The 26,774-nt window shown below is 29.0% G+C and overlaps 3 protein-coding genes across 4 annotated transcripts in view; 2 read left to right on the top strand and 1 right to left on the bottom strand.

Annotated features, from left to right (window-relative positions):
* Positions 1-18: 18 nt before the first annotated feature.
* On the bottom strand, positions 19-2,575 carry LOC122630543 (cilia- and flagella-associated protein 36). The gene is made up of 5 exons (XM_043815138.1): positions 2,277-2,575; positions 1,961-2,139; positions 1,686-1,876; positions 1,177-1,468; positions 19-449 (listed from the first exon to the last, which is right to left on the bottom strand). Exons 1-5 carry the CDS (start codon positions 2,506-2,508, stop codon positions 195-197), a joined length of 1,149 nt encoding a protein of 382 aa, XP_043671073.1. The 5' UTR covers positions 2,509-2,575; the 3' UTR covers positions 19-194.
* Positions 2,576-2,889: 314 nt separating this feature from the next.
* On the top strand, positions 2,890-4,047 carry LOC122630546 (39S ribosomal protein L11, mitochondrial). Its single transcript, XM_043815141.1, has 3 exons — positions 2,890-3,119; positions 3,218-3,407; positions 3,518-4,047. The coding sequence occupies exons 1-3, from the start codon at positions 2,988-2,990 to the stop codon at positions 3,778-3,780; spliced, it is 585 nt and encodes a 194-aa protein (XP_043671076.1). The 5' UTR covers positions 2,890-2,987; the 3' UTR covers positions 3,781-4,047.
* Positions 4,048-4,303: 256 nt separating this feature from the next.
* The window catches only part of LOC122630527 (TLD domain-containing protein 2), a 198,376-nt gene continuing 175,905 nt past the window's right edge, over positions 4,304-26,774 (top strand). For both annotated transcript variants that reach the window (XM_043815109.1, XM_043815107.1), the window contains exon 1: positions 4,304-5,156. In XM_043815109.1, the coding sequence (XP_043671044.1) occupies positions 5,134-5,156 (23 nt within the window). In that variant the 5' untranslated portion in view covers positions 4,304-5,133. The remainder of the gene's footprint in view (positions 5,157-26,774) is intronic.

The raw sequence follows: 26,774 nt of genomic DNA, 5'->3' as shown, positions 1-26,774 counted from the left end.
AAAGCTTATAGAAAAAAATAAGAGAAAAAAATGTTTTAATATTTAAGTTTAAAAAGAGACGGAAGAAGACGAAACACATCCTCCTATGAGTATTAATCAATCAATTAATCAATCGATCGATCAATTTGCCCCGATTACGATCAATAGAACATACGTATAATAACGATAAATATATATATTATTATGTATTCACTTCACTTGTGCACAACTTCGGCCTTCAATCGTGCCGCTAAAGCTTTACGTACTTGAAGAATCGACGGTTCCAATGATTGACCAACGTCTAATTCTTGCTCGCCTTTTATCGTTGCATCTGCAACTACTCGAGCAGAACTCGGACGCGTTGCATTCATTTCGAGCCGCTGACTACGTACTTCTTTCTTTAGGGCTACCAATTCGTCTCGTCTTGCTTTTAGATAGTCTTGCCGTCTTTTTATATCTTCTTCTTTCGTCTGAAAATACCTAAACGTTATTCCATATCTACGCTAGTATAAAATTACATCGATTTTTAAAGAATTAAATTCTAACATTTTTATATGCATATATATAACACGCATATATGTGTATATATGTATATATATATATACACACACACACACACACACATAGGATGTCTCGTAATTGATGATACAAGGAAGAAAAAAGTGATTGTAAATATATGGAAAAATAAGTTGAAGATATAGATTAACGTTCTCCTTTTGTTTTCGAAAAGGTCGACTTTGAAAACACATTGCGTCGTAACGTGCGTATGTAATTACGATTAAGATATTATTCATCGTGTTTATAAACAATGCTTTGCGACTTCCTTCGATATGTTATTTATGTGACCACAGTTAGTTTTCGTTGACTCGTCAAGACGACGACATCATACGTGTGTTCGCTCTGTCGATCGGTGAGTCATAGCTTAGAATTAGTCGTAATTTCGTACGCACGTATTGTATTTTAAAAAGCTCGATTTTTCCGAAAACGATGTCTTTTTCGTTTATGTAACAATATTATTCTATATTTTAAACTTGTATTTTTTTAACAAATTCATTTTCTTGCAGCTTATACTATCAGTTCTGAGACATCTTGTATATATCTATGTATATATATATATATATATGTATGTGTATATATCTATATATATAATGTATGTGTGATATATATACACATATAGTTTTATATATATATATATACATTGTTTCGAACTCGTTCCATTTTTGTTGAAGATATAGGGTCAAGTGGTTGAAATGTTTTCAATGGTGGCAACTTTTCTAATTTTTCAATTCGAGCTTTGATCTTTTCACGAGTAATATTTGTTTCTGGTTCTGGAGAAGAATTTTCAGGAGATCGTGTCGAAGCCCTCAAAGCTTCCTTCATCAAGGTCTTCTCATTACGATACTCATTAGCAAGACGTTCGTGCTCTTCGACAAGAGAAGTTTCCGTAGGTATCGCTCGTTCCTCTTTTTGCCTCTCTATAATATGTTTACTACGAAAATACATCTGTTAATTGTTTTCTCTTTCATATTATTATTATTATTATTTTTATTATTATTATTATTATTATTATTATTGTTATTATTATTATTATTATTATTAATATTATTATTATTGTTATTGTTATTATTGTTATTATTATTATTGTTATAATTATTGAGAAGGAAAATTTTGAACGACGTCATTTTCAATACGAAAACTTAACTCACTTAATTAATTCCTCCATTACCAATTCCTCGTCCTGCAAACCTTCCGTTTCGTACATAAGAGAAGCTGGAGTTAGACCAAATTTTTGTTCTATCATGTTCAATGCCTGTAATTGCAATTCTAAATTCTTTTGTATCATCATTCTTTTAAAAATTTCGTACTCGTTTGCCGCCCATATTTGTTCGAATAAACTCTGAAACGTTACGTAAAATTTAGGATTGAATTTTTGTTGTCTATTTATTATTATTATTATTATTTTTTTTTACGTTTCACTAACTTGTTGAAATTGTATCGGCATTTTTGTATTTTTGTTAATGTTACATGCGTGCTCGAATTGTTCCGGTGTTATACCCATGTCCTCCATGAAACATCCAAGTAATAGGTCCACCAAATTTTTGTATTCTTGATATATTTTACGATATTCTTCATTATTATCCTCCTCGTCTGCTTCGAAGACTGTAAAAATGTATTATTGTTTCGTAATTTTGCGCATTAATACATATCATAATGATACATAAATAGGTGAAAACTATTTTTTTCTTTTCTTTTTTTTTTAATTATATAATTATTACAACATATACAGTGATACGTACTCAGTGATTTTTCTTCTATGAAGGTCAACAATGGTGCAGACCAAATTGGACCTTGCAAAAATCCAACTAATGAATCAAAGACCCATGCACAGTCTTCCTTGTCGTTCATGTTGATTTTATCGATAATGTTACGATAGAATATGTAATACTTTTGACGATCTATCCTTAGGTTTTTCTTATCCACGAGAGAACTTGTGCTAAATTCTTCGCGTGTTCCATAAATTGTAGTCATAGTTACGTTATACAAAACAAAGTTGGTTTTACAAGCCTGCGCTAGACTACTGGTATTTTAAGTTAAATATATAGAGCTTTATATACATATATATATATACACATATGATATGATAATAATTTTTCAAGATTTATGTACATTATTTCGAATAACATATATACATATTTACGTTATAAGTAATAATCAATTGCTTCTTCATGATTAATTATATCGTAACATACACATTTTTCTTTTCTTTTTTTTTTTTTTTTTTTTTTTTTTTGATGAATTAAATAAGACGTAAATCAAATTAAACTATAATCATTTGTAAGAAAATCTTACTACCAACTTTAAATATTTTTTATTTCGACATAAAGGTATGATATATCGTGATAAGGTTAGATAGAATTGCTCGATCGGTAAACCAGACTGCAAATGTATCAACGTGAAAGAAGCTGGTATTGAAGTTATATTTTAAATTCTTATTAATATCAATCAAAATGTCGAAGGCAGGGAAAATGAAAACGCTTAAAAAAGTAATGGAAAAAGTAGATCATTCTTCTAAATTACGTACGAATATACCTGCAGGAATGGCGAAGCCAAGTCCACCACTAGGTCCTATGCTTGGACAGGTTAGGATAAATATTTTTAACTCGTTCTTTCTCTTTTCTTACAGTTATATTCACTTTGTGAGTGCTTTATACTAATTTAATATCTTTTATATTTTTAGAGAAATATCAATATTCCTAATTTTTGTAAAGATTTTAATGAAAGAACGCAGGATATCAAAGAAGGAGTTCCATTACCGTGTAGAGTCAAAGTAAATTCTGATAGAAGTTATAATTTAGTCATACATAAACCACCAGTCACTTACTTTTTGAAACAAGCAGCTGGAATACAAATAGGAAAAATGGAGAAAGGTATAAAATCTTGACGTCAGTATTGTAGTAAAGAGAATATAAAGTAATAACTTGTTAAAGGCAAAATATTAATTAGTTAGTACGTGTTATTTCTAATTTATTTGTTATAGGCGACATAGCGGGCAAGATAACTCTAAAACATTTATACGAAATTGCAAAAATAAAATCTGAAGATCCTCCATTAGCGTTAATGTCTTTAGAACAAATTTGTGGAATGGTAATAGGAATAGCCAGAACTTGTGGCATAGAGATAGTACGAGAATTAGATCCAAAAGAATATGAAGAATTTTTGCAAGAGAGAGAACTAAAGATCATAGAACGTAGAAAAGAACGTCAATTGGCTAAAGAATCTAAATTGCTTAGAACAGCATAAAAAATATTTTTCTGCAGAAGTATAAATATAAACGTTTATATATAATGAAACATTTTATGTTTGCATTATATTTCTATTACTTTGTAACAGTTTCATCGTGTACACGAAGCATTACCTGTATATTACAGTTTTTTTATGTAACAAAACAGTTATAACGAGTAGTAGAAAATGTGACTGAGTAATAATGAACGATAATTTCGTTTCAGTAGAAAAAAAAGAAATAAAATAAAACAAATAAAATATATGTGATAATCGTTAAATCGCAAATAAGAGAATTGATGTCATTAAACACGAATCCTTTTTATCTTTGGACAAAACAAATTCCATTAATCGAGAAAAAATTCTACATTTTCAATTTTAGAATGATATCGATGTTATCGATATAGAACACATGTTGATTGGTTATGTACGATATAGATATAGAATTTCAAATTATTAAACGAAGTATCGGAATCTTAATAAGTTTGACATCCCGTCGGTAGATGGCGGTAGTAGTTGAGTCGACGCTCGCGCCTGTACGATCGATGACAGCTTGGAGGCCGGGAGTCGGGTAGCGTTCGGCGAGAGCTTTTCTTCGAGTCGAAAAAGAAATTTCGTAGGCGCGAACGTAATACGTACGTATTTATGTAGGACACTGTGCCGTGAGAAACGTTATTCGTTACTTTTTTTTTCGTCCTTATATACATGTGAAAAAGTAATCGTCAGCTGTTCGATCGTAAGTTTTCGTTAAGATTATCGTGTTACCGCTCCAAGAAGAGGAAGAAAGAAGGAGAATAAAAAGAGGGAAGAAGAAGAAGGAGAAGAAGAAGAAAAAGAAAAAGAAGAAGAATAGAAAGAGGAGAGTGTTTGTTCGTGTAAGTTCGCGCGGTTTCGTGTGTGGTTGCGCGGAAGGTGACGAAGAGGGGGGAGGGGAGGAGAGAGTGAGAACGCGCGTCTCATAGAAAGAGAAAGAGAAAGAAAGAGAGATAGAGAGAGAGAGAGAGAGAGAAATTAAGTAGGAGGGAGAAAAACAGGTAACGTGGACTTGTATCACTGTGGAACTCGCACGCGGTTTTGCTGTCAGAGTTTTCGTCTGGTTAGCCGGTTTTAACCGATAACACGCAATATATATTATACATATATATGTGTGTACGTGTGTGTATATACGTATTTGCGATTATACGACCTCTTGATTACCTTTCTCTGGTGTGTTCACATTCCCCTCCCGACGTTTAGCCCCGCGCATGGCGGTGCCCATTGCGATAGAGGTGTGACATCCTGAAAACTCGCGGGGGCGAGGAGAAGAGAAGACTTCCAGAAAGGACGACGACGTGTCTCGTTAAGTTTGAAACGTCAAATTCTTTGTCAGGATCTATGGCGGCGGATCACGGAAAAATGTGAGTTTTTAAACGATATTTCTTTCTTTCGCACCTTTATTTACCATCTTTTTCTTCTCTGTTCATTTATCGTCTATCTTTCTCTTTCTTTCTCTCTCTTTCTCTCTATATATATATGTATATATATATATCTCTCTTTCTTCCTCTTTCACTCTTTCTCTCTTTCTCTGTCATTGTCTAGCTAAACTATCCATCGTCGTCCGTCTCTTTTTCTCTTTCTCTTTTTATCCTCGTGTATTCATGCGCGAGATAGAGACATATATATATAGATAAATAGACGGAGAATAGGATTGAGAAGAGAGATAGATGGATAGATTGATTGATTGATAGATTGAGATGGAGAAGTTATATAGAAAGTATGTAAGTACAACGTGGACGTTCAATGGATTTCGAAATGTATCGAATTAATTGGGAATGATATCATTCCTATCATTGTATCGTTCTTTTTTCTTTTTCTTTTTTTTTCGTTTCGTCGAATTTATGCACCGGCTATATGAATTGAACGATCGTTTAATATAAAATGTGTGCGTTGCACATTCATTAGAGGTTACGGTGATTCCTAAGGATGGCCATGTTGTAGCCAACTTCAAAGATATCGATGTTCTCTACCGATTTTATTCTTTGAATAATATTTTTGTTTGTTTGTTTTCCTTAACCTTTCTTAATTCATTTACATATTTATATGTGTAATATATAAAATTAAGTCACTGTTTGTGAGATAGCGAAGAACATTTTATTAACCTTCATTTTTATTCATTTTCATACTAATTCGTTGACATCAAATTGCATATATATATATATACACATATACATTTATGTATTTTATATATGTATGTACGAGTTCTATATATATATATATATATATATATATATATATATGCATATATAGATCCTACTCGAAATGACATTTCCCACGACGGAGTTCCATCGTATTAGCATACCTACTCTCACAATCTTTTTAAATTTAGAGTCAATATGCATAAAGATTTGAATAATCTTTTTCCTTCTTTCTTTTTTGTTTCTTTTTTAGTTTTTTTATCCCTTTTTTCTTTCTTCCGTTTTTCGATATATTCCAAGTAAAGGATATTTGAAACTCTCGAAAAGAACGTTTTTTTTTTCTTTTTTTTAATGTTCGTTAAATGTTTAATAATATTATTTAAAAAATATACGTGAAATTATTCGAAAAAGTATAGATAAGAGAGGCAATAAAAAGAAGATGATAATTCTGTTATCGACGTTTGAAAGATCCGAAGAGTACGCGAAACTTCTTCCTTTTTTTTGTTTCTTCTTTTTCTTCTTCTGTGGAAATACGACCTTCTAACACGCCCACGTAATGAGCGGGAAATTACGGGTAGCCGCTTGTAGATGACAGCGTATATGTATATATGCATATATGTATATATATATATGTATGTATATATGTATATACACGTATATACACATGTATAAAGAGTGTCCGTTCATAAATGTCCGAGAAAATATTACGCGACTGATTGAATTTACAAGAAAGTTTATTAAGAAAAATTTGCACCATTCAGAGTCAGCTGCGAGGTCCATATAAATATTTTTTTTCTTTCTTCTTTATTTATTTTTTACTCGCTATCTTTTCAATTCACAGAGGTCAACATAGTTTCTTCTTTTTTCTTCTTCCTAAATAGATATCTCTTTAAATGGATACCTGTAATCTTTTTTCTCCTTGCATATTTTTATGTTAATAGTCATTTGCAATCGAAACTATGTCTGGTAAAAAATTGTTTGATTGAACAGATTCATATTTTGTAATGTGATTCATACTCTATGCATTAGAAATACGTATATACATTATTTAATAAATCAAGGAATCGTGCATTTTGACGAGTTTAATGTCAATGATACTGTTCGATGTAATCGACTTTAATATATTATATAGCTTGACGATTATTTTTTAAATTGTGATATGGAAAAGCACTTATACTTTAATACTTAACTCTAATTAAATTAAGTAATAAATTTTACTTTAATGTGTAAGAATACTTATGATTATTTCGTGAACGATACATTTTTGGCAATCGATGCACATTTTTTTACTAGATATGATTTTGATTACGAATGATTATTGGCTGTATACATATGAAAAAAAAAAAGAACTATGTTGACCTTCGAAACTAAGAAGAATGATGAATAAAAGGAAGAAAAAAAAACTTTTTTACATGTACTTTGTAATTGAGTCAGAGCTGTCGTCTCTTATTAAACTTTCTTGTAACTTCAATTAGTCGTGAGATATTTGCTCGGACGTCTATGAGCGTACATCCTGTATATACGTAGTACGTATGTATGTATTTAACGATAACGTTCTTCAATTTTGCCGATAAAAAGGTTTTTAAAAGTGTCTTACGATCGTAAAAGATTATTTTTAGATTGATATTTTTGAAACATTTATATAAACGTTCACGTACAATGTCAATTGTGTTATTTAAACTATTGAATTTTTTTGTAAATTTTCATCATATCACTTTCATCTTAACAAACAGAATTACTTCGTCTCTATCGATAACAATACAAACGTCGATCATATATATATATATATATATATATATATATATATATATATATTATAACACTTTATATATTTCTTTTTCGTTTCGTGACGTCACTTTCACCTTGATAAATAGAGTTACTTTCCTATCGATAAAAGTACAAACATCGATCGTATATATACATGTATGTATATAATATTTTTAGAATAAATATTTGAAAAAAATATAATTATATTTACAAACCAAATTTATATGTTACATGTTTAACAACAGATAATCGTAATCAATGAAAATGTTTGAAATTCACAGAAATATTATAGACAATTATTGTGATATTAGAAAATGAGTATACAGATAGTATAATACTTCGATTTTAGAAAAACATTAGTATTAGAATTGTCGACAATTTATTTCGATGTTAATTTCATTGACGTGTCATTTAGTTTAGATCTTATTTCGTTTATGTAAATATAATTACTATTATAAACTTTATGATGAGTTATTGTATATTGTCATATTAGATTACCATGATAGATCAGAGTTGTCATTTGAGAGACCGAAGGATTAAGATATATTTCATATATATATATATATATTCTCTCTGTGTATGTGTGTGTGTGTATTGCATTTTACGATTCGAAAAAAAAAACAACAGAAGGAAAAAAAACAAGAATTTATATATTATAAAGAGAGTTCAAATTTAAATAATCAAAATATGAACATTAATAATAATTTTTTAATAATATAATTCCATATATTAAATATATAATTTTATAATATTTTATATATCACATATATATATTTTTTATTAGATATAGATATATACAATATATATTTATTATAGTTATCTTTTATAATATATCTTTTTTTCTCTTTTATAAATTCTTTTTTGCCTTTCCTCATAATATGTACATATATCATAACATATATCATATATGTCATAATGTCTTGAGAAAACATTATATAAAATTGTAAGTATCTTTATGAAAACATTTATAACTAGTCAAAATGATTAAGTCTTTTATGGCTTTTTTACTAGGTAAAATGAAGTATTAGAAAAATATTAGTATTTAGGACGATCGAAGAACAACTCCTATATTCATTGTGATCATTCAATGAAAATTTACTTTGTCTGTACTGAATAGCCTTTAAGAATAACAATGGCAGAGAAAGAAGATAAAAAGAGAGACAGAAAGAGAAAAAGAGGGATAGACAGAGAGAGAGAGAGAGAGAGGAGAGAGAGGAGAGAGAGAGAGAGAGAGAGAGAGAGAGAGAGAGAGAGAGAGAAATTATAAATTTGGTATCGATCTTTACGATAGGAAAATCGACCACAAAATTCGCTTTGTTAACTTATCTATACGTTACTTGTTCGTAGCCGAGTTGTCTGTTCATAGGAAGAGATCCTGCCTGTATTCTCTGATTTATCTATGCTGTGCATTTTCTGTAGGAAGGCCGTACGTTGACATAGATGCATAGAATATTCTACTGGCTGCTTGAAAGTCAAACGGGCTATCGATTTTTCTATCGGCTATGTTACAATAAATTATAGTTCTGTTTCTTATAATGTATGAAGATGCGAAGATACTCGAGAAAGAGAGAAACGATCGTCTCTATAAGTTAACGATCATGTTAAACCCTTTTATAAATTCGACCCTATTTTTCCTTGATTCTAAATAGATATTATATAACATTAAACTTATAGTTTTTGTAAGTTACGTATACTGGTATAATTATACTATAACTAGTATAACACATAATATAACTAATAGTATATAATAAACATAATTATAATATAATAAGTATAATTTATACTATAACTAATATTATATAGTAAGTGTTATTTTATTATAACATGTTTAATCAGAAAAATTTTATTCAACGTTTAATAATTAAACTTAATTAATTCGTTATTAATGTGAATGAATTCTGATAGTTTTGTGACAAAACAATAAAATCAGATTTCCAAAATATAGATACACACATATATATATATATATATATATATATATTTATATTAGTTTATATAAGTGCGTATCTATAGAGAGTTAAATTAAAATATGAGTTAGGTTTTTATTTTATTTATATATAACAAATTATAGTAAGAAGAAAAAGTAAAGGACTATTGAAGACATAGATAATTTTATAAATCAACGATTTTATTTATAGAATAAAGTTAACTTATTATTTTTATAGTGAAAAATTATGGGATTGTGATTGAAATTGTTTTTGATTTTTTGTTTCGAATAAACAATCGATTTTGTATGTATCTATTGCAGTAGGTTGTAGAAAATTGAATATAAAGAAACTCATCGATAAAGAAAGAAGGGATGATAAATGAGTTTAAGAAAACGAAGTTATAGATCTGATCAGCTGGTATCGTACGATACTTTCGATTAAAATGGATTATAAGAGAAAGACTATTACGATCAGTTGATCGTTCCTTCGGTCTTATCGTCGAGCGGTTCACTTTAAGGACCGATCGATATTCGGACTAGATTCAGGAGACTCCAAACGATACCTAGTATTCGTGACATTCGAGGCTCGTTGACAATGAGCAGTTACATTTCTAAGGATACATCTGATCCTGGAAAAACGAGTTTCCTTCGAGAGATTATATGAACATAAATTTTGTTATATTGATGGATAAATTACTAAGATTAATATACGAAACGAACGATCTAATAAATTCAAACGATCTTGTTTTTTCTTGAAAAAAATTAATCAATCATAGAAGTGACTTAAGTATATATATATATATATATATATATATATATATATTTGTCATAAATATATTTATTGTATAATATAAATATATATCATTATAACACATAAAATAATGACATATACATATTCTTTTTTAAATAATTATTATTACAACATAGATCAAACTAATATCAAAATAAGTATCTAACAAATTGAATTTTTTCTAAATTTTTCGTTTAAATCTATTTCATAGTTATTCAGAATAATATTTTTGATTCTCGAGATCTACATCAGGGTTAGGCTTATTCAGCATGTTTTCAATATGTATCGCACATACGAAGTAACGTCATCAACGAGTTTTGGATAAATAAGAAAATTCTTATCTGGTACAAACGTACGTTTCAAGAATATTGAAGCAGATGCACTCGCCATATGTGTGCAAAAGACGTGCAACGAATTTGTGACTGTGTGAACACCGTAGTAACACAGATGCATTATTAGATTGGAGTATCTTAATTGATTTTTTCAATTATTTCTCGCACTAAAGAGAACAAAATGTGATTTGAAAATTACATGACATTATAAAGGACAATATGTAATTTTATCAATTTTTTACGATGTTTCTTTTCAAGTTATAGTATATAATTGATCGAATTTCATGAAACCGTGACAAACGAGTACTTCGAACTCTTCGAAGCTCTCAGATTGGTTTTCTCTCTCTCCCTATTTTTTCTAATTAGATGTTCAAAAGGTAAAAGTGTTCAAAAGAATGACATGGATAATCAAGAGATAAGGCACGCTCATTCTATCTTTACATGCCCGTTTCGTGGCCATCCGCTCATGTTTGTAAGTGACACTAACATATATTAACACTCGTTTACTTACATATGCACGTTTCATTCAGATTTTTATCTCTTCCCCCATCTGGTTACGACAGCGTCGATTATAGTACTTGCAATTTTTTTTTTTGGTTTTTTTTCTTTTCTATCTCTCCACATTAGTTTCTAATCACTTTTATCTTTACTTCTCTTCCGTCAAACGTTGTCAGCCTTTTTATTTTCTCTGTTAAAATATTTATCAATGATATTTACATATGTAACTTATTTAATCTATATATGTTTTTGTATTTTTTCGTATTTTTTTTTTTCTTTCTAAATTTTATTTCATTCTTTCTTCCATCATAGAATTTAATCTTTCTTTATGATATTCGAAAGCGTTAATGTTTATTTGTGATATTAGATCTATCGAACAAAGTTTTGCTACGTATTACAATTATTTTTGCGATATGAGAAATATTGAAGTTATAAAGAGTTCATTTATTTATGTTTGTCAACACACTTTTGTATAATAAATTTTCTACGAAATAAGTGTATAGATATAATTTGTTTGTCATAATATATAGACGTTTAATTAAGGTGATTACACGCACACACATACACGTTATCTAATACTTTCTTTTTACTTTGGTATTAATCACGCAGTTAATTTGTTCTTTGCTAGAAGCTTGACTACAGGAACTTAATACCAGTATTTTATCAAGCGTTATTATTGAAATCGATATATTATTGAAAATCGGAAAAATACAAGTATTTATTTCGTTAAAAGTTTTTTAGTACAAATATAATTGGTTAAGATCAAAACATATTTTTCTTTCTGAATAATTGAAAACGATAAAAATATATATAACAAGAATCAATTTATAAATTTAGATTTTTGTTAATTGTAATTATTAATATATCGTTTATCGAATATCATTCGATAGATTATATCTTAATGGCGATAATAGATAGATATTTTAAAGACGAGAATAATTACGACGTTAACTTACGTTGGTGGCACTGCTAAAGCAATTTTAGCTAGCGAATACAATTCTGAAAAAAAATCATTTTTACTTTATTCGAGAATTTAAAAATATTCTCTTTAGACCGTTCTTAGGGCAGATTGAAAATGAAAAACCACCCCTAGTGACATTTGCAAGAATAGGTTCCGTCGTGATGAAATGTTCCACGACAATGCGTCATTGCTCGACGGATTAGGAAAAAAAAACTACAAGATTTTTTGATCATATGAATGAGAACATTTTTTCCAAGGGTTCCAAGGGTAAATTTAATTTAGCAAGTTATTTAAAAAAATATACGTCGTAAGACGTATGATACTGTAATAGCTCTGTCATAAAATATTTGAATCCCTGGTCTTGATCGGTCATTAGAAGTATACTTAATCAACTAACAAATTATATACTAATAATGGATGTAGGAAAGAATTATAATGTTCTGACGATTGCGAGATCGTATTATTTTTCATACGCGATATCATACTATACATATTACCAGAGAAATATTAGTAATTACTTTGGTCTCGGTATTATAACGATTTCGATACTATATCGTCTTGCTATAAATTTAACACAATGCCGAAATATTTTTGTAAATATTTTAAAAATTATAAAAAAAAAAAATAAAAAAATCGAAAATAATTATATGTAAATATCGGTTAAAAATATCGCGTTGTTTTTGAATAACGGTACTCTCGTATTTCGATTTTTATAATGGTAGAAAGTATTTTCTTTCTCTCTTTTTTTTTTTTTTCTTTGCAGTAAAAGTCCCTGCTTGGCCGAGTTCTTATCTATAATTTTACACACACATAATATCTTAAGAATATGTCCGGTCGAATTTTAGTACAGTCCTCTTAGGTCGACTCATTTCGAAGTTTTATCGCAAATCAAGGAAGCAGAAACGAGAGCGAGACTTTGCCCGTATTCTATCCCATCCCTCCGTCCTATCACCCCTTTACCCCTTACTCTACCCACTTCACCCATCCCAATCCTGCAGAAAAATTTACGAGATTATCGTCGAACGAAGCTCGTCCCTTCGAGTAGCCGAAGACTACTTTTGGTCGTAATATCGTCTTGCTTTTCTTGGAACGAGCCAATCAATTCGGAAGGGTGCTTTTACGTAGGATCCTCAGGGTTTGTCGAACACAATATTTTCAGGGAGTTTGTAAATAAATGATAAATATGTACTTTTTTTTTTCTTTTATTTTTTTAATAAAAATAGATCTTTTCTTTACTCAACAACAAAATTACCGACAGTTATTTAGACACGTATAGATATATAGATATTAACAAATTACAGATGATGATTCTAATCAGGAGATATCTTGCATTTTGTACGTATCATAATAATCGATATAAAAATAAGAAGTATTTATTCTAATTGGCAACTTAAACTATACAATAAGAATAAGACCATTTAATTTTTTTTCAGTTTTATTGTTGTTGTTGTTGTTATAATAATGATTATTGATTAAAAATATTTAATACATAAAAAATAGTTGGCTATAAAATGTTCATTCCGCACTATATTTAAATATATCTTATATATATCTCAGAAAAAATCAGAATAAAATGAAAAAAGGAATTTATATTTAATACTACAGATAAATTTCTCATAATGTTTTGAGAAACTTTCCGATTAAATTGATTAATTTTATATTAATTAATTTTTATAAAAACTGTTGACCAACACGTTTGTTAGTATCAAAAAATTAATATTAATAGAAATAGATTTTAAATATTAAACAATATTTCAATGCATAATTTTCGTATAATTATATTATATACACACATATAACGATTCACTCTTTTATCATTTTAATGTAAAATATTATTTTAACATTTTTCTAATACTATCTAATATTACCAAATATTTTTTGATATTATCTATTTCTAATATCGATTATATCTTATTAAATTTCAAGATAAACAAAAATATCAGAGATATAGAACAATATCGAAACATTTATTTTAATCATATATTACATATGTTCTACGTTATAGACCGAGCATTTACATATATATATATATATACACACACACATACGTATATATGTATATATATGACGATTGTTATATCACAGGTTAGATGATTAAATTCACAAGTTTTCTTTTTTTTTCTTTTTCTTTTTTTTCTTTTCTATTTTTCCATGCATACCCAACGTGCCATAACTACGGACAATGGGCTTAACATTTAACATGCATCCAATCGCAGAAACGTTTGAAAGCAAACGAGTCGATGTAAAGAAACTGAAGCGTCGAATTGACTCGAGACACCCTATATATATATATGTATATATACTACATACATAGAGACTCGGATAGGCCGTCGATATCGTACGACCTTGCGGCATCGACCACTCTCCCATTTTCCTCTTACCTTTCTGCACACGAACAACGATGTCCTTTCATTCGCGAAAATCTCTTTTTCCATCTTTCTCTTTCTCTTTCTTTCTTTCAATTATTTGAAATTCTTATCTCGAGAACGATACGTCTCGATTGCTTTTAAAAGAAAAAAGAAAAAATAATAATAATAATTTTCATCAAACACAATAATAATTTTTTATATTTTATCTAACAGTTTGCTTCATTAGCATACATATATATGTACACACACACACACACATATGTATATATACACATATGTAAATTTTTCATCTGCAGTAATGAAAAATATTCACAATGGTTAATAGTTAATTTAGTTTTTATTATTTACATTTTTTATTTTTTTTTAACTTCAGTCCAAATGTATTGCAATGCAGTTATACATATGATATTGATTTTACAACATTTTATTTTGTGTGTATATACGTATATATTTCTACATGTTTATGTATCTATAGATACGCGTATATTTACGTGAAAAAAATTGTATATATATATATATTTATTGTTATTTATTTATTTTCATTTTTTTTCTTTTTTGATTTTTTCGTACATACATATATACATATACACCTATCTATAAAGTTCGGCCAACTCGAATATTTATCTTTTAGTATTTCGAACACAAAATTGAAGTATGTATCTTGAATATTCTCGTACAGGAGTATTCGAAATTTTCTCTTTGCGAAAAATATTCGTTTTTTCTCTTTTTTCTCTTTTTTTTTATCCCTACGAATTCTATGTAACAACCCAAAACTTCAAATATTTCGAGCCAAACACACAAATTTCGTCTTTTTGATACTTGTAATCAAAATTCTTTATTCCTTTGTTCTGATTTTTTTGTCTTTTTATATTTCAATTTGTAAGAAGATATTTTATTCGATGGTTACACGATCAAAAACAATATACCAGAAAAAGGAATAGCGAGAAAGCAAGGTTATTCTTAAAAAAAAAAAAAAAGAAAGAAAAGTGAGATGCCTCTTTCAACTATTCTATACATAGAGTCTAATGATAGAATAAAAAAAAAAAAAATGGAGAAAAAACAGAAAAAAAACAAAATCAAAAATAAAATATATTAAAGAGAAGATATATACTAAGAAAATAACGTAATAAATAATCAAGTAATTCAAAAGTATTTCAACGAAAATGAAATAAAACCATTTGATATATTTTATCGGTACAGTCATAATCATATATAAGTTGGAAAAATAATTAAAAATAAAAAAATAAAAAGGAAAAAACCACAAGGTGTATACTAAATATGTACTAAATAGTTGACGCGTACTATTTCGATAAAAATGAAACGAAATAATTCGAGATATTTATAATCAAACCAATTAAAATCCAATAGATAAATTAGAAAAAAAGACGATACTATGTATAAAAAAGAAAGGAAAGAAAACAAGATAACATAATAAATATATAACTGAGTAATTAACACGTGGAGAGGTACATATTTCGAACGAAAAATGATACGAAAGTAATACGAGATATATATTTAAAAACGAGCTAATTGCGATAGGAATAAATTCGAGAAATAAAATCAAAAAAAGAAAGAAAGGAAAAGTAAAAAAAGAAAAAGAGGGAAAGAAAGAAAAGAACAAAGAAGAAGAAGAAAAGGAAAAACTAGGCAAATAAAAATTAAGACAAAATAAATAAATAAAAAAAAGATCTTCTCTTACGAGCTAACAACGTATGCCAACATACGTTTTATGCTAACAAGAATACGTGTACAAAGTAAAAGACAGAGGTATAGATAGCCAGAGAGTAAAGAGATAGAGAGAAAGAGTTGACTACAATACTTATATATATATGTGTGTGTGTGTGTGTGCGCGCGCGCTCGCGTGCAGTAGATATCGCAAGAGGATGAAGTATCTACGTCGTCGGGGTGGTTACGGTGCCGACGAGGGTGGCTAGATGGCGACATCGAGGGGAGGCTCGTACGGATACGAGGGAGGTTGAGAGGAAGAGAAGTTGGGAGAAAGAGGACGAGGGGCAGGTGGTGGTGGGTCGAGAGGGTGCGCGCTTCCGTTCAACTATGAACATCGGTGAAACGTCAGTTACCTCGCGACGATCCCTCCGTGAGGGTTTAATACGTTCGAGTTATTTCGTGTTACCACAATAACCAGACTTTGTTCTACTCGTCCCTGCAATTTCATTCTCGAGTACGGTTTCTATCTCTCTTTCTCTCTATCTGTCTCTCCTTTTATTATAATTTTTAACTCTTTATTATCATCTCTATCTCTTTCTATTTTATTTTTTGTCTATCTCTTTCTCTCTCCCTTTCTCTCTGTTTATAATTTATCTTTATCTCTATCTCCATCCCTCCCCCCCTTCTCTCTGTCTCTTTTTATTTTTATCCCTGTCTTTTTCTTTTTCTCTTGATCTTTTGCTCTTTTCTCCGTTTAGTTGTCTCTCTTTATCTTCATCTTTATTACTATCTCCAACCCTTTTTCTTTTCTCAGAAACACCATTTATGTTCGATTTCTTTAGTTCGATAGTTTCTCCACTTTATTTTAATATATTTCTTCCTTGAATTGCATCGAATTTCTCAGAAATCTTTTTATTTATTTTATGTTTCAAGTTACGGATCATCATTCAACGGAATTGTGCGTTTATTTTTCGATCAGAATAATTCGTATACGTTACGATAGTGCTTCTCGGTAAGTGTCCGACGATCAGAAGAAAAGAGAAACGTCAATCTCTTTTCTTGAGTGTCACGATGTGTGTGCTGTTAACGTTGTTATTATTGTTCTTGACATTAACGTTAATGTTTAAATCTACTTTGTGTAATTGTGTGATTCTGAGGGCGACGTGACTTTTTTTCTCTTTCTTTATTTTTCTCTATTTCTCTCGTTTTCTCTCTCTCTCTCTTTTTCTCACCAATGTTAAATCGTTTTATCGGAATCGTAGTCGATAGAGAGTGAAGATCATCGTTTAAAATGATGCTTCTTCCTCGACTTGGAAAATTCGCATAATCGAGATTATCATGAGAGTTAGGATTTAAGATGTTGATTCCGAGCTGATAAGTTTGGTATTAGCTCGATTAGATCGTGAGGTTATTTCTGAAGAATACGACTAATTATACGACGTTCCAAGATTTATACTGATTGCTATGGGTTTTTTTTTCTTTTTTTTCTATTTCTTTTTTTTTTTTAAATTAACGTTACTTGCATCATGAAGTCGATGATGACATCTTAATTTGTTATTAAAGTAACGATATTTCCGTAGAATTTTTTCTTTTTTTTTATTTGACTCGAAAATGTATAATCGATAAATAAGTTCAGTAATTAAAAGATGATTTAAATATGAAACTGGTTACATCTGTTTACGTATGTATGTATGTATGTCTGTATATTTGCCTGTTTGTATGTATGTATGTATGTGTTTTTAATTGGAAGAAGTCTTGTACATTATTAATTATATATTATACATTAAGATAAAGATACATGAGCATATTTTCTTCAATTGATCGAACGATTGTCTCTCTCTCTCTCTCTTTCTCTCTCTCCCTTTCTTTCTCTTTATTTCTTTTTCTAATTTCGATTATCTTATAACGCGTGTTGCACACATAATTCGTGTTTGTTAAAGGTGATTATTTAGATGTACCTCGATTAAATAGAGATTAACTTACAGTGCGATGGTCGGTACGATAAAAACGATTTCCACGTCGCAGTACTGCCAATTATGGCGTCTGCGATAATCATCGTCGTTTCCACGAGGGAGAGCATGCCCTTATTAACTTGTGTAAAACGTCGAGATTCTTTTAAGTTACATACTCATATGTTCGGGTATTTCCGTTTAAGATATTCGCCTAAAGGAGGAATATAATGATTTCTTTTTTTGTCCTTTTTTTTTTTCCTAAGTCGTCGGATCATAAATCTTACAAATAATGTTTCGTTTTCTTTTTTTTTCTCTCTCTCTTTATTTCTCTTTCTTTCTTTCTTTCTATCTTTTATAATTTCCTAATTTACGTTGTAGATTAGCGCCAAGTGCACATTTCTATCGAATTATCTCTATACTCGACTCGCTATTATGCTTTCAATCTTCCTAATGGTTCGTTTAATGCAAGTTTCATACTAACGATGTAAGTTTCATTGGAATTAACACGAGAAGCGGCTAAATGTCTTGTTTCTAATGGAATCTATATATGTAGATTTGATTCAGCGGGATGTTGCGTTACGTAATAAAATAGAAAGAAGAAAATAACAATAAAAAAAGAATAAGAAGAAGATAATACAAATATAAAAAAGAGTTTTGCGTTGTTTAAAAGTATCGATTTTTTTTTCTTTTTATTATTATTTAAAATTGCATTCCATTCGTTCATTTATTGCTTAGGTACTTTTTTTTAGAGAAGTTCTTAGAGAGAGAGGGAGAGGAAAATTTGCATATATTATACTATGTTCACATAGTTATTGAATTTTTCGAAGATGTTTTATACCTAGATCTTGCGAATTATTATATCATATTATTATGTATTGTTATTGTTTCATCCACGAGTTCCATCTTCTTGAACGATAACTTTAGAAGACTTACTATTCGAAGATAAAGTTTATTTTCTTCTTTATTTCTTTATCGCAAAGATGCGAAATTGTGAGTCGAACGTGCCGATAGTCTAAGAACAACGTATCTTTTATGTACACGTACGAGTACCTAAATATATAGATAATAATGTAGGAAAGAGTTAGGTGAAATCGATAGAATTTTCACACACACATACACACAGAGGTATGATCGTATTTTATTCATATCTGAAAATGATATTCAATTATATGTAATTATATATGAACTAAAGAAAAATGAGCAAGTAGATTTATTTAAGTGTTTGTTTATGGAAGACGATACTATTTTTTTTATTAAATTTTCAAATAATAATAATAATAGATATATAGATTTATTAATACTTTCCATTATGAAACGAAAATCCTATTTTTTTTTCTTTTTATGAATCATCGCTGACGTAACATTTCGTTGAGTTAATAAAAAGAAACAGTAGAAAATAATTTCATAGAAAAATTGCTTTGAAAGTGATATACGGTTGGAGACTTAAGTATGTAACTAATGTATTTCAATATTTCATTTGTCTTGTGTACTTACCTACATAGACGTATATGTCAGATAACAAAAATAAAAAAGAACAAAGATTAAATCAAAGTTTATCGAGATCAAAGAAGATAGAATTATAGTAAAAATGATTGATATATCTATATAATTTATGAACGAATTAATAATAATTTACGTGTCGTAAACTCGTGAATAAAAGAAATTCTTATTCGTGATAAATATTTTATATAAAAAAAAAAGAAGAAAAAAAAACAATCTCAATCAAAGAATAATTTATCGTATCAGATCGTATAAGATAAGAAAATATATAAATCAAACATTTGTAATTATTCCGTTCGATAGTTTCTTTTTTTTTCTTTTTTCCTCTTTCCATCTCTCCTCTCTCAATTTAAAGAAAAAGAATAAATGTTTATAAGTGATTTAAAGAATCGAAAGTAATCGTTGGATTTTTAGTTTCATCGACAATTACTAATTCGTCGATTCGACGAATCATAGAAGAGAGAATCATAGAAAAGAGAAATATAAATTCGATTTTAATCGATTGAGATTAAATCCACCAGGAAGAATGGTTGTTCCTCTTAAAAACATTTGTTCCTAGAGAGTGTGTTCACATAAATTTAATCCTTGTTGGATACCTACAACGTTAAGCTGACTTATTCGATTACAAACGATTCCATTCGATTCGATTTGATTCGATTTGTGTGAAATTCGAAGTCAAATTGATCGAAGTGAAATCCGAAAACGAATTCGTTTAAATTTTATCAATCGATATCACATGTCTCGTGTGTATAGGTATACGTTCTTGTCAATGATTTTTTTATTTCTCTTTTTCTGTTCTTTCTTGTTTTTGTTGTTTTTCTATTTCACAATATTTTATCTCTATCTCGACGACTTTTATTAATAATCTTCCATAGATATATTCTATTCAGAGTTGCTATTTCATTTTCTGTGAAAACAAAATCACGAACGATGCGACCAAAACGTTATCGAAATAAAAATATCGAAAAGAACTTTCGTATTGGATTCGTTAAAATTTCTTTTGTCTCTCTCTCTCTCTCTTTCTCTCTCTTTCTCTTTCTTTTTTTTTCTTTTTATTCTCTTTCAGAAAAATAAATGTTCATGTACGCACGAGAAGTTTAGTTTGATTTTTGTTCCAACTTTTATCTTATTATCGCCGGATGTTGAAAGTTGAAACCCGTATAACCTACGTTTGTTCAGCTTCGTAACGAAAGAACGGCTATGTATGTATATATGTAGAGATTTATCACGAAAAGCTCGTATTTACGTAGCCATTTGCATCCGTTCGCGATTCTAAAATAATCCATAACGTGGCGATTCGATTTGCAACGATGCAAAAGATCGAACGGCTCCCACGGCGACGTTTAAATATTTTCTTGATCGGAGATATTTCGAATATCGTTATTCAATTCATTATGCGATAATATCACCGGACAAGTAGTGAAAGCAAAAAAGGAAAAGAAAAGAAAAGAAAAAGAAGAAGAAAGAAAATCCTGATCATTGAAAAAAACGAGATATTAATAGTTAATATTAATAAAAAATACGAAAGTTTATATAAGATATATATATATATATCAAAGACAATTATGAATATTTTCGAATAAAGATTTTGAAAATAAATAATTCATTTCTAGTTGTTGAAAATTAATGCAGATTGAATTGAAATTGTTTATTCGAATTTCGATATCCCAAAGTTGAAAGTATAATAATTCGGTTGTTATTTATTGAACTGGTTAATAAATGATATTGGAATATTATGTATTTTTTATTTAAATAAATTCAAATTTTTACTGAAATAAGGGTACATGACTAATATTCTATTTTATTACGTGTATGTATTATTGAAATTTTAAAATAAATAACGCTGATATTACTTATTTACATATAAAATACAGAAAATGTCGACAATACTTATTGGTAAACCAAATGCTGTATCTACATCGGAATTCTCAATAAAGAATAATGGAAATTCCGTTATTAGTTTCTGATTATATTATTGCAATTTTTGATGAAAAGATATTAACGTTGTTTCTGCAGATATAAAATATACAAAATTCTAACATTACTTATTAATCTATTCAATATTTTGCTATATACGATTAAAAAAAAAAAAAATATATATATATATATAAGACAGAAAAAAGATACAAAAATACAAAGAAAGAATAAAAACAAAAGTACTAATATTAAAGTATTACTTATGTAATTATAATACAAAAAGAGAAAAAGGAAAAAATTTCGATATTACTTTTTGTCGATGCCATTATCAGCCGATAGGCATATTTCAATCAAATTATCGAATCACTGACAGATTACGAGACCAATCTTGAAAAGAAGTGGAACTCCTTGCTCGTTCGTTGTTGAGAATGAAAGAGAGAAAAATAGAGAAATAGAAAAAGAGAGAGAAATAAATAAATAAATACATATATACATACGTACATATCTATGTACATATCTACATACATACATACATACATACATACATACATACATACATACATACATACATACATACATACGTACATACATACATACATACATACATATATATATATATATATAATCGAGAGAGAAGAACGACCTGCATGTCGATAGAAACAGCCGGTTGATGCTGTCGAAGAGGTTGAGGAGGGTGAGGGTGAGAGTGAACGGGAAGGAGAGGGAAAGTAGGAAGTAGGAGAAAGGAGAAGAGAAGCTTTATCGCTTTTCAATCCACCACGGGTTAAGTGCGTTGGGAAAGCTCTCTTTTCTCGAATGCTCTCAGCCGTTGGATTTCTGCCAACGTTGGGGATAATAACCTTCACCTTCGTACCCGTGCCCGAGCCTGAGCTCGAGCCCAAGCCCAAGTTGGAGCCCCGACCCGAGCACTTTGCATTAACGTCGAATTAAAACGATCGTTCGTCTCCTTTTCCTTTTTCCTCTTACCTTTTACCTACCTACCTATCTACCTACCTTAGCCCTCTCTCCACCCCCTTAGCCTATGTCTCAAATCCTCAACACACTTCCCTTGGCCTTTCCACCTGTTTCTTTCTTTTCACTTTTCAAAACTCCTCGACGGCATTAGCATCGAATTCTCGTTGTAAACGTTGTTACGTACACGTAGATAGTTAAATAGAAAGAAGAAAAGGAAAGAAAAGGAAGTCGATTTAAAGAAGAAAAAAATATTTTTGTCCGACAATATTTATCGTTTTATTTAAGAATGTTCTCAGAAAATTTCTATAAGTTTCCTCCCTCTCGCTCAGTTGTTCCTCTCCTCCATCCATCGAAAAGAAAAAGAATGGAAAAAGAAGATATTTACGAAGTCAAAACTGTTTAAAATCAATCCTAACGAGTTCGAGAGTACATGTCTCTGTAATAAGGGAAAGATTCTTTTCTATGAATTATAGCTTCCTTTTTTTTTTAATCTTTAATGCCATAACGTGTCTTTATAGAAGGAAGTAATAAGTTATTTTTTTACGAATTAGTTCGAAATTAATAAAATTTCTTTTTTTTTTTTGTTTATATATATCTGAATAAAACGATAAAACGATCGACCTGTCCTTTTTTTTCTTTTTTTCTTAAATATCGAAAGCAATTATTTTAAATAAAACGATCGACTTTTTTTTTCAATTATCAAAGGTAATATAATATTGGGGATTCAACGTGCTATAACGAGCTATATTGAGATTTCAAAAATAATAGAAATCAAAGTCCATTGATGATCGCATAAAGTCTTCCTTCGAAATCTGTCCATTGTGTTCGAGTTAATGGATTTTTATTCGCATCCGTTAAAATTGTTCGACGACGCGAATACTCATGCGCTTGTTCGAGGTGATTCGTTTACCCGATTATCGCGATTAACGTCGTTACGCTTACGCGCGGATTAACCCTCCCTTAACCCCGCCCTTCAAATTTTCCCGCCATCACGATTTACGCGTGTACGACAATGTTCACAAAAAATTTTCGACAAAATTGTATTTCTCTTTGCACTCTTGCATCGGTATTTTCCTTGTTTTTTTCTTTTTTTTTATATCAACGTTACGTATTACGATCGTAACAAATATTTTACTAAAAAAATTTTTTCGTAGAAAACATTAATAATAATAATAATAATAATAATAATAATAATATAATAATAATAGTGTGAGTGTGTAGGAGTAAAGCATAATAACCAATTACAGATATATTCTTCAAATGACATAAATATTTCCTTTATTAACACTAATAGTTATACATCTTATTATTAATAATAAGTTTTGAAAAACGTGATTACGGAAACACAAGAATTTCGCTTACATTTCGAATAGTAATATTATAATATTATGAAAAGAATTATTACAGTATAAAAATGTTATATATAAAGTTATATCATTAATACCATAATACTACATAACAAAATATTTACGATATTACTATAATATTATAATAACATTATTCAATTAATGTAAATGTTTATTACAGAACAACCTTATCTCTCAATAATTTAATATCACATAAATGTTATCTTTATGGTTACGTGATTTCACTGTAAATCATGAATAATAATAAAAAAAAAAAAAAATACAGAAAGAGAGAGACGAAAAGAGAAATCATTAGCTTTAGTTAATCTCGACGAGTATCGTAATTATAATCTCTTTGAAGAAAAAAAAGAAAAAAGAAAAAAAAATTAACAAAACCGTAATACCTTTTAGTCGGGATAAAAGGTGAAAGGTCTATTTTGGAAAATGTTCGTCGCTCGTTAATGGAGCATCGGTAGGAGTTGGGGATGAGGGTTTGTGAGAGGAGAGATGTAGGAGGACGAGGACAAAACGATTAAAATATTTCTTCTCGCTCGAGGATAAACGAATGACAATGCGGAAGATCATTTGTCAATACCTGATGACGCTTAGGCTCGTGATTAATTCAATGCAGATGTTCCCACGAACGAAAATTAAAAGTACAAAATTTCCCCTAGATTGTCGGCTATTTATCATGGATTCTTGCAAATGAATTATCGAATCTATTTTTCTTTCGTAAAATTATCTTTTTCTTTTTTCTTTTACCAAGTGTTCGTGAAAAAGCTTGTTTATCTACTATTATCAAGTACGATTAATTATGATTTTTGGACTATATACGTGATTATACGTTCTCTCTTGAATTTTCTTTTTGTTTCGTTTTATTCTTATCTTTTCTTTTTCTTTATTTAAAAATATTTTTTATATTTCTTTTTATAAAATTTAGAATCTTCAGATAGGTACTTAGTTAAATAATAACATTTTATAAATTTCTGACAATAATATATTATAAATTCTTATTCGAAATATCTCTTTTCTTATAATGCTTTTCAATATGCAAGTTAGATTATCATGATGTCACTTTCAAAGATTTTTGAAAGAAAGGATATATATATATATATATATATATATATATATAAGACTGTTCTTGTCTGCAAAGTGTCTTATCAAGGATGTACGGAGTTTTAATTGCTCGACGTCAAACTCGATATCCGGTTAAGCGCTTTAATGGGATAGCTCGCGAGTAAAGGTATAATTCTGGTGAATCAAGAAGCATCTCTAGAATCGTAGCTTTATTTGAAAGCGAGCACTACTTGGGAAATGATCTTCCATTTTGAATTACTCCTTACATTATATTACTCAATCGGATAGTGCGGATACTCTTTGCAATGAAAATTCGAATATCACAAATTAATGAATCTTCTTTGCTTTTAATTCGATACTTATCATAAAAACATTTTCTTGCTATTTTCCTCCCTGGAAATTATTACAAAAAGATTAATTATATGATAACTTAATGGAAAATATACGTAAAGTTGTTTAATTTCATTTTTTAAACAAATATATTCACATTATTTTCAAACAAAATTTTTCACTTTTCAAGTATATCAGGAATTCGTTCTGATAAGTTTGTATTTAGTTAAATACATGTTTAATAAGTAACGAGAGTTGATAATCTAGACGATGTTCAAATATCGAAGTGTTTCTAAATTCGTTAGTCAATCGGAAGATAAGTGACATAAACGTGTGCTCATCTCATAGTAATATTAAATTCGGTTTTAATGATATCGTGAGAAAATGACATAAATTTGATAAGAGTTAGACAAAGCTTGTTTTATGAATTATCTTTATTATTATTATTATTTTTTTTTTCATTGTCTTTAGTAAAATTAAATAAAAAAATATTTCTCTGTCAAACTTTAATGTCCTTCTATGTCGATGGTACTTAAAAATTTTACAATTCTTTTTATTTTTAGTTATAGTTATATATCGTAGGAAAAATGTTCGAAATTGATAAGAGTTTGATAACAAAGTCTGCTTTATGAATTGCTTTTTATTTTTCATTCGAAAAATTAAAAAAAAAAGGAGAATTGAAGTAGATGCTTGTCTACCTACAATCGTTTCATTTGCAAACTATGTAAAAAACACACACATCCACAAACACACACACACATATATAACACAAAATTTATCGAACTTCGTTGTTTCACATCGGTAGTACTTGAAAACTTCATCATTATTGTATTCGTTTTAGTGATATTGCGAGGTTAATATAAAAAATTATTAAAAGTTTCGATAAGGAATTTTGCTTTATGAATTACTTTTTCCTTTTTTTTTTTTTTTTAATTTTTGATTTGACAAATTAAACGAGAAGTTTGGTGGTAAATCGGGACAAATTAATACGTTTTATAGTATTTTACCTTTGCAGCTTTTCTTTGAATTAATTAATTAATAAAAATAATATGCTGAAATCTATTTTGGTCCTTCCACTTTAGACGTCCTTGTAAATGAAACTTTTGTGAGACAATACATGGAAAATAAATTAGAAAATGTTTATTTCATGAAATCAAAATGTATCAATTTATCCCATGTTGATTTTACCTTCAATCGTTTCGTTTGCAAACTGCGTACTATATATACATACTATATATACTGCGTATACATATAACACATATCTATTTTATATATATCCATATATATATATATATATATATATATGTATGTAGTATATTAAGTTTCTGTGTTTGTCGTCCTGCGTCGATAGTACAATTCGTATCGTATCGATCGATACAAGAAGATAATAATAATACAGGACGCAAGAGCAAGTGAGCGAGAGAGAGAGAGA

This window comes from Vespula pensylvanica, chromosome 7 (genome assembly GCF_014466175.1).
Source record: "Vespula pensylvanica isolate Volc-1 chromosome 7, ASM1446617v1, whole genome shotgun sequence".
Taxonomy (NCBI): Eukaryota; Metazoa; Arthropoda; class Insecta; order Hymenoptera; family Vespidae; genus Vespula; species Vespula pensylvanica.
This window is presented reverse-complemented; position numbering and strand designations above follow the sequence as displayed.